Source organism: Empidonax traillii, unplaced genomic scaffold (genome assembly GCF_003031625.1).
Source record: "Empidonax traillii isolate 1590-97213 ecotype Southwest subspecies unplaced genomic scaffold, ASM303162v1 scaffold215:size2007263, whole genome shotgun sequence".
In the NCBI taxonomy this organism is placed as follows: Eukaryota; Metazoa; Chordata; class Aves; order Passeriformes; family Tyrannidae; genus Empidonax; species Empidonax traillii.
Genome location: NW_020955408.1, coordinates 1,964,007 through 1,973,761, shown reverse-complemented (window position 1 = coordinate 1,973,761; position 9,755 = coordinate 1,964,007). Strand labels below are relative to the sequence as shown.

General features: G+C 40.7%; 1 protein-coding gene across 2 annotated transcripts in view; it reads right to left on the bottom strand.

Annotated features, from left to right (window-relative positions):
- The window catches only part of TMEM241 (transmembrane protein 241), a 58,229-nt gene that overhangs the window by 21,519 nt on the left and 26,955 nt on the right, over nt 1-9,755 (bottom strand). For both annotated transcript variants that reach the window (XM_027887549.1, XM_027887550.1), the window contains exons 12-13: nt 9,148-9,217; nt 6,353-6,446 (exon numbers count right to left, since the gene is read on the bottom strand). In XM_027887549.1, coding sequence (XP_027743350.1) covers nt 6,353-6,446; nt 9,148-9,217 — 164 coding nt within the window. The remainder of the gene's footprint in view (nt 1-6,352; nt 6,447-9,147; nt 9,218-9,755) is intronic.

The window sequence follows — 9,755 nt, the reverse complement described above, 5'->3', positions numbered from 1 at the left end:
GTTTCAGCAACTGGTCTTTTTTATAGACCCTTCATATGCAGTGAAGTGCACACTGATTGCCTTATCTGCTTGTCAAGCTCAGCTGAGAAACACATTTTCTTTTACAAGGTATTTGCATAGTCCCCATGGTGACTCACAGGAATCAACTATGTGTATGAAGAATAATGTATATATATATTTCATACAGTGAGGACCAATCACAATAAGGATTGTTACCATTTTCAATGACCTTTATGCATATATGTGTGCATATCCACATGCATTACAGTGCACAAGGTGTGTAGATGGAAGAAGCTCACTTCTGCTCTTATGAACCCCTTCTTGGCATCCTTGAAAGCTTTAGGGTCACAGAAACTCCTCAGAACAGAGACACACTTCTAAACACGCTGGTGTCACAGAGAGTTCCTACCAGTAGAGTCCAGATGGGTCCAGTACACAATTGTCCCTCTATCCCGAGGCCAGCTGCAGTTTCTCCAGGTTGGGTGAGCAGAGATCTTGAGACAGTCTTGCATGCAGGGCAGGATCTTTGCCGAATGAAACCGCACTGTGTTTATGGAATTTCAGTGGGAGTTTATGACATTTTTGCATAAAGCTTTATGAGGTCCTAGCCAAGAAAGCAATGTGATTTTCAGCCAAGAATCTCGCTGACACTTTTGCCTTAGCCTAGCAGCATGCAAAGAAGACACTTTTTCAGTCTACAATATAACCAAGTGGGCAAGTGCCAGAAAACCAAACACATTCTTGTTCTGGTTGCAATATACATACAAAATTTTTCAACAGACCTTTTAAACACAGAATCCTGATCCACCAGGGTAGAGAAGGACAAGGAGATCCATTTGCTTAACGAAGTACCCATGGCGGACTCTTGAGTGCCACTTATTTCCTGTAAGTAAATAGCCCTCAACAGAAGTAAGGAACTGACATTCTGGACCAGAATATTTTCTAGCACTTGCACGCGAAGCAGCAGAGAGAGAGGAATTAAGAGATACACAAATAGAAGCACATGGTTTAGCAGAGGCTTAAAGACCGCAAAAATATGGAAAAGCATGAATTAATTTTATTTCTCTTGCTTGGTTTGCACCTGGAATTAAAGCAGATAAAATGTGAACAGTCTGTGAAGAAAGGTGCAGTGAGCACAACCAGACTAGGAGCCCCAGAAGACCTGCAGTTGTGGCTTCTCCACTTTATGAGAAGCAGGGAAAAGAGAATTTCTGCTTTAATAAAAATCCTCAGTACTTTTCCAGTCATTAAGATGGGTATTATCCTTTTTGTTTGCACTGACATGAAGAGGGATCTAGTGTATCCATTCTCTTCAAGACAGCATGGGGACCAAAGAAGCAGACACACAGACACAAAATATAAAATCCAAGACTCCAGGAGCCATTCTGAATAGCAGGAGGGATTCTGAATGGCCATTATATATTTTGGAGGAAGACTAAAAACTGCTGGGGTATAAGTACAGTGGGTTACAGTTAGGTACACAGGACCCAAAGATGAGATACGCTTTCAGACGCTTCTGCAAAATTGCTTTCGCAACGTCTGGCAGCCAGCATTAAACACAGGATGACCTGGGGCAAACAAGTCTAAAGTTAACAAACAAGGAACCAAAGCAGCTGCCAGGGGATGTTTTTATGTACTAGGGAGCCTCCAACACTGTTCAGATAAACTACAGATTACATAATAGTGCCTGGGATGGTCATATAGAAAAGAGTTGCATACTCTTGCATACTCTTAATCTGAATTTTCTTCCAAACAACACATAAGAAAACCAGTGTAAAGCTCAACACAACTTGATTTTAGTTATTCAGTTTTGTTTCTTCAGATGACGGAGGAAGAAGGAGAGAATCCCAAATCCACTGATTTTCTCATTTGTTCTTCCTCTTTACAACAAGCTGCCTCAATAGATTCCTACCAGAAACAAGCTGAATTCCCTACTGTAAGTTTATTAGGATAACATTAAACATGATATGGGAATATAAATTCATAAGTAACCAGTATCTCGCTGAATTTTTCCATTCTATTTATTATTTAAATTATTTCTGCTACTTAACTTAGAGACCCAAACAGGCTTCATCACCAGATAATAGATTGGCAGACTTAATCAAAACAAACTCACTGACAGCGCTGTTAGAGCTCATTAGTGTTCTCACCAGATGCTTCTGTCTGTGTATATGAGCATCTCCAGTTTTTCTTTCCAGTGCGTGACCCATGATACCAGCACTGCTCTCAAATTAAAACAAGAAATCTAAGTACAGCTTCAAATCCTTGCTCTCCTGGGGATTAAATCCGTGCAAGGCTATGACAAAGTCTTTAATATTCCTTGGACTTCTTAGAGGCTTTTTTTTTTTTTTTTTTTTTTTGTTATAGAGACCATTTCAGTGATTTTTTTGGCACTTCTCATGAATTTATACAGATATGACTAACACACACACTATTTGCTCTCACAGAAAAAGTGCAGAGAGCATTTGTCACTATAAATACCACACTGGACTACGTACACAGATGAAACCTGTGCTTCGTCTGTTTCTGCACAAAGCAATGCTCTGACATGAAAGCTGTCAGAAATCATTACAGGAAAGAATTTGAAAACCTCATACATTGATTAAGTTGCCGCAGCCAAAGTAAGTATCATAAAAACGAGTTACGACCCAGCTCCAATTTATAAATGAATGAAAAATTAGAGGGGAGGAGGCCAAATATGTGGGCTTCACAAACAATGTCTCCTTGAATGTGCAAAGCAGGCCTGATCAGATCTCATGGTTAATTCATTGGAAATGAAGCTGTGGCAACGATCTCAGCCCCAGCTCATCAGTCACATAGGTACAAAGCATCCACATGGAAAACAGATTTTCTGATTCTCTGCACCTCCCTAGAGGCCTGTGCTGCTGTCTGAGGACTACAGCATTCTCCTTTCTTGGCTCATTTGCAAGATAAACATATTCTGGCCTCTAGTGCTGCTCCTTTCCAACTGCTGGTGAAAACTCCAGTCAGTCTGAGAGATTAAGAGGATGATCTAGGGCACTACTCAATCCAAGAAAAATGCTCATGTGGGAGCGCAAAGCTGTTGTTGTGACCAGAGGTGATTTTTTTTTTTTTTCCACTGGATACCACTCTGCAAGTCCAGGCTCAAATACTTTCTACCTTTATTCTTTATCCATATTAACTTAATTCCTTTTTTTGGTTTGGTTTTTTGTTTTGTTTTGTGGTTTTGTTTTTTTTTTTACAGGAGCCACACACTTGGATTTAAACAGATTTTTATAGTGCTAGTCAAATACTGCTTTTCTGTACTTCTGATGATTGAAAATGTGATTGACACAGCTCTCATACCCGTGTAGTGCAGAGTTGGATCAGTACACAGTTTTAACACTTTCAAACCCCTGCAGAAAGCAGCAATAGTGATCACACAGATAAGACTCTTCTTAACTACCCCATATGTAAATTTATAGTTCCTCACAGATAGAAGGTTCCTTGTGAGAATTTTGTAGGAGTTGGGAAATCAGCCCCTACCCTTCAGGCAAGCTCCAGTTCAGCTCTTGCTTTCTGCCTATATGTGTCTGTCTTTGCAGTGTCTTTCGATCCCATTCTAAAACTGATGTATAGTGTTTCCAAATTTTTCACGCATTCACTGACTTCTAACCCCAAATCAGCTGCATTTCAGTACTTGGAGCAGAAGTTCGTCCATGCTCCTCATGCAACCCCAGATGTTTACAGCAGAACCTTAAATAAGCCCTATAGCAAGCTGTAAAACAGCAGTGAAAGACATAGAGAAACTGTTAGTTTTGATAAAATTACTAGTGTTACAGACAAATTTCATGTCCTCATTACTTATTCCCCTCTTTGAACTCAGGACAAGACATAATTTGAGCTCTCGGTTAGAAGCTACAACAAAAGGAGAAGGAATAATGTGCTCTGTTACAAAAACCTTCCTAAACAAGATAATTAAACGACACATGTTAAAAAGCACACACTTCTAAGGTTGAAAAATAGACTATATCCTCACAGTGACACAGGGGCAAATTTTTAGTTTCTATAAAGGCACATAATTTCATTTACAACAGTGGCTAGAATAAACTTTGTCTAACTTATGCCTAGAGTTGGTCAAACCCCCAGAAACCTAAAAACCCTTGAACTTTGGAAAAGCTTTGATCCAGTCCAGACTTTGTGGCTCTGATCCACTTCAGCTGGGAAGGACCCAAATCTGCTTAAAATATATTTCACAACACAACTTTGCCTGCAGTTTTTTCAGATGGGTCATAAATACCACATGTAGAACCATTTACCCTCATTCACACACAACACCCACACCCACTAGCAGAGGCAGCTATTCCCATCTCCAACCCAGAATGTAAAACAAACAAACAAAAAAAGACTCAAGTGATCAAGTTTTAGATCACTTGACTTGCTACCAAGAAGCGAGAAGAAAGCTAAGGTACTAAAATCTGCAAAGTCAGAATGTTTGGAAGAAATTCAAACTGGTGAGACTTGTACAGTGTGGAACAGCTTGCAAAGCACAAAGCAAGCCATATCACTCCCTTCTTGTTATATCCAGAAAAAACAGACTCATTTGACTAGAGTTTCTAAACAAGCATATTATGCAAGTCTAGTCTTTTTTCGGTAAGGTAACAGCTTCATTCACTGTAGCAGGAAAGCTGTGATCACAAACCACATAGGAAGGTTGTGGTTTTCAGATGACCTAGCTTAGAGTGATGAAACTAAGTAAAACCTAAACAGGGGAAAGGAGGGAAAGGAGTCTAACAAGCTTTTCTGACTGCATTCATCACCAATAATTTAACAAATCAGCTGTTAATAACTTAAATCAAGCACAGCCAGACCCTAAATCCTAGATCATAGGATAATTCCAGTAGGAATGGACCTCAGGAGGTCAGACTGGGTTGCTTTGGGCTTTATCCAGCTGGGTCTTGAAAACCTTCAAAGATGGAAACTGCACAGCCTTCCAGGGCAACTTCTGCCCTTGCTTGACTTGTCCTTGGGGTGAAATAATTTTTCCTTATACCCAGCTTGAACCTCTCTTTTTATCTTACACACAGACCCCTAAGCACCACCGTTAAAAGCCTAGATTTGTCTTCTTCATAATTTCTACATAGCTACAGGGTGGCTGCTATTTGTTAGGCACTCCCAAAGTTGTCTCCCTTCCAGACTGAACAAGCCTGGTCCAGCAGCAACTCTCCAAAAGGCAAGTGCTCCAGTCCCCTGGCTTTCTTGGCAGCTCTTTGCTAAACTCACTCCATTTTATCAATGTCTCCTCTACACTGAGGTGCCTAAAACAAGGTTCCCTATTCCAGATGTGATAACAAGTGCTGAGCAGAGGGGCATGATCACTTCCATGAATTTACTGTCTATGCTGCTTTAGGTACAACCCAGGATACTTATGGCCTTCTTAGCTGCCAGGGCACACTGCTGGATCAAGTCCAGCTTGCTGTCTACCAAAATCCCCTTTTCCACAGCGCTGCTTCCCAGCTGTGCAGTCCCCAGGCTGTATTACTGCCAGGCGCTCCTCCTTCCCAAGTGCAGGGCTTCACATCTGTATTTGAGGAACTTTCTAAGATTTCTGTTAGCTCATGCCACCAGCCTGTCCAGATCCCCCTGGATGGCAACCCTGTCCTTCAGCACTATTGACTAGTCCTGCCAATTTGGTGTCCATTGCGACCCTGAGTGCACTCTATCACCTCTTCAATAGTATCTTCAATAAAAATGCTAAACAGGAAGGGTCCCAGGACAGATCACTGTGCCACTCCAGTTGTCACAAGCCTCCAGTTAGAGTAGGAATCGTTAACTTTTACCTTCTGAACCTGATCATCATTTTTTTTACCCATCTGGTTGTCCGTCCACCCAGACTGTAACAATCTAATTTAGATATAAGAATATTGTGGGAGATGCTGTCAAAAGCCTAGTTAATGTCAGGACAAATGACACCCACAGCTCTCCCCTGCTCCAAAATCAGTGGGAGTTCAGGTAACTAGTTTTAACTCTTGGCTCAGGTAAGGCACGCTGCAAACAACACCTGGTGTACAAACTTCAGAAGGAGTATTCTTCTCCAAAACACCTTTGGAAAATACAGATTTGTATTACTGGGATTCAGTAGGCCAAATCTTTATCTGCCATAATCAGCCCAGTTCCACTAAGCTCAGCTTGGACACAGTATTTCATCTCAGCTAATGATCCTGGTGTATTATGCACCTGCTATTTGTTGTCTCAAATCTACATGCAGGTTGCAGAGACAGGCCCCAGGAGTGTCAAGTAGAAATAGCAAGGGAAACTACAGAGATGTAGAAATTCCTCAGTTCACCCGGGAGAAGCCCAGATCCACCGTATTCCTGTGAGGGTCTCTTACCTTTGCAAGGAAACTCCAGGCTGCATATTGCCCTGAGGTTGTGCTGCTTTTTAGCTTCACTGTGTGCAACATCAGAAAGAATCCCAACAGTCCACTGTAAGGGATGGGGAAAGCTTGTTAATAAAGTCTCTTAATTTCAACTCAGCAACCTCTCACAGGCATCTTGGTTTTCAGAACTGCAGTGTTAATCCCATTTGGGTAAAGAAAGCTGGTGGACAAGGAGCTTACATTATGTCCAGTACATCTTGGGTTTTTGTTCAGTCAGTGACTAGAATCTGAGTAAAGTAAGTCTGACGCTCTTATGGTTGGTCTCTAATGCACTTGCATAATCAGAAAAGTAGAGATTATTGGAAACATGAGGTGATATATTAACTTCAGGCATTGAAATGGCCCTGAATAACAGCAATGCTAATTTCAACAGGAACCACACATGTTTGGCAACTAACTCACTTCAACCTCTACAGAGCCTTGAACTGAAAAAAAAACCCACTGGAAAGTTTCTGCCTGAAGCTTTCAAGCTGTTTAAACCTCATGAAACCTAAATTCCAATTAGGAAGTCAAATACATCTCTACTGTATAACAAAGAGATGACTCAGTAGTGCTGGGAACAGGATGCTCCAAAATTTTCTGCTGACCACTAAGAGAATTTTGATTCTCAAATCATATAGGACAGCAATTCCCAATGCTCCTGTAGCCAAGGAGCATTTCCTCTGAAGGAAACTGTTCCACATCTCACTAGACTTTACGGAGCTTACAAGCCTTGGTTCTGGAGTTTGTTTCACTTCTGACATATGTACAACCCATTGGTTGTGAATCAGTGAAACAGTGCAAACCAGCAAGCACGGAATAGAAAAAGGACTTCAAAATATGTAAGGCACAAACTACTGTGAGGCATAAGAGATTATAAAGTACTGTGGGAAGCTGCATGGGAAAGGAGATAGAATCAATACTGCATAGAAGTGGCAAAACAAAAAGTCTTGGTATTTGCAGAGGGTATGCTGTTCTGGCTAGTGGTGCAGTGCAGTTGGACCCCTCTCTACAAAAAATGTGGAAAATGGTGGGTCCCTGGGTCAGAATTTTCCATGCTGGGCTCCTGTATATCAGCCAAGTGCTGTTTCCTGCTCAATACACATGGCAAAGTTCCATCTCTGCCACATGTCAGTACAGGTACCTAACAGCAAGATAACTTCCCAGGAGTAGAAGGAATTAGGGTTTCTTACACTGAGCCAGAACATGAGACCCTGAAGGACTATCTGCTGTGCCCAAAGACAAGGAAGCAAATGCTGCTTTGATGGTAAAAGATAGGTCCAAACTCAACAACTTGTTGCAGAAGATGAAGTGCTGAGCAGTAGAGCATTCCACTCTGAACAATAAGTGAGCTGAATGATCCAACATTGCCCAGACTTTTCAGAGTCCAGTAGCTGGCTTAAGTTTGTTTCAGATCTTCTGCCGTGAAGGGCTTTTAGTCAGAGAGATTTGAAGATGTTTAGTGTAATTCAGAGATAAACAGTGAAAAGGCAAAACATGGCAACGTTTACCTAAATATTGATGCCACAATTAACACCCGTTTATTTTATTAAACAGATTGAGCATTTTGCACCTCACTGCTGATGCTTCAGACATTCTGCAGAGGCAGTAGATTTAGCTGTATCAGTTGCCCTTACTTTGCATTGTATAAGTTTTCCTCCAAACCCTTTATGTCTACAAAGACACTGGATTACAAGATGCAGAAGAGCAACTAAGATGCTTGTTTCTCCATCTCACTATTCCTTTTCCCCTTCCTGTAGTGTACTGTGCTATCTACTATACATATGCTGAAGATAGGGCAATGAAAACAGAAGTGGGAGGCTACAAGTGTTAAAATTCTAACAAAGTGAAAGAGAAGAATATCTGGGCTAGACAGATATCCATTAGTGCTTGCAGTTAGACCTTGCCTTCACAAAAAAATACCTAATTGCAGGCTACTTGCAGTGTGGATAGTCCACCCTTGAAAAAAAGTCGCTTTCATAACAAAAACCTATGTACATTGGAAATTATTTAACAATCATTCTTAATATCCCCTTTCAATGGAAAATCTGGATACTAGTAAGAAAAAGCCTAACAATGAGGAAATACTTTTGCCATCAGTTAGTATGAAAGGATATTTTCCCCTCTAAAAAGAAAATACTTTTATTTGGCAAAAGACTGGAGGGGAAAGATGGGAATAATTTTTTTTTTTTTTTTGAGATAATTAAGATCTATAGGAAACATACCTATGTTGTCCTGTAAGAATTATGCTATTAGGCAGTGAACCTTTGCTTCTCAAAATAATGGAATGCTTGTTAAAACCTCTCCTTTTTACCCAAAAAAAGCATTCTGGCAAACAACAAGATGTACAGGCAAATAAATCCATGTACACCCATATACTGCTGAAGACTAATACTTTGTAATCGCTGCAAACAGCAAGTTTTACAAGGGCTTATCCGACTTCAGAAGCATTTGAGAGATGTTATGTATCAAAGCTTTGCTACATTTGGTAAAAATTATTTTACTGGTGACTGGAACTCTCCCGATCAGAATGCACTCACTCAAGAAAACACATAAAATTCCAGCGCATTTGAACCTCAGGCCTTCAAATGCATATCCACAGATATGCACAGATGTATATTCTCGGCATTTTTACTGGCTTATGCCAGCAGAAACTAGTACAACTAAGGGTTTACGTACTCCAAAATTTTTAACTGAGAGTCAAGGTTGGAAGTCAATGTGCTCTTTTATTTTGAAAACATTTACATGTCCTGTTACAGAGACATTACCTGGCACAGCAGCTGCTATGAAACCTGTAGAAGTACAGGAATGGAAAGTCCAAGGCACTGAAGAGATCACCTGGGGGACAAAGCAATATACTCAGTGGAACACTGTTACAAGCAAGGCAACAGCAATTACACGAACATTATTAGTTTAACATTCCTTTGAGCCTTTACAGCTGGCTAACTTTTCATTTATGATGCTTTCCACATTTTTGGTGTGTTTAATGATTTCTTTCTGACCTTGCTTCTAGCCAGTTCCAGCCTTTGGCTGAAAAAGGGAAAAGAGATACGTAAAACTATTCTTTGTGAATACACACAAGATCCTGCTTAAGCAACAGTTCCCAGTGGACAGACATGCATCATATCCACTTCTTTTATTATAGAGCTTGTGATAATTCCTACCTAAGTAACAGGAAACTCATATAAATGGTGGTTTTTGAACTCTCTAACATGGAGCATGTTGAGAGGTTTAAGTTCTCCCAGCTCCAAGTAGAGCTCTGGAGAACTTGAATTTCCAGGAATCTGGGTCCTGGTGCCTCTTGGTAGCAACAATTCCCAGGAGTTCTCTGGCCTTTAGGCTTTACAGATTTGCAGGAAGCTCCATTCTTTCACTT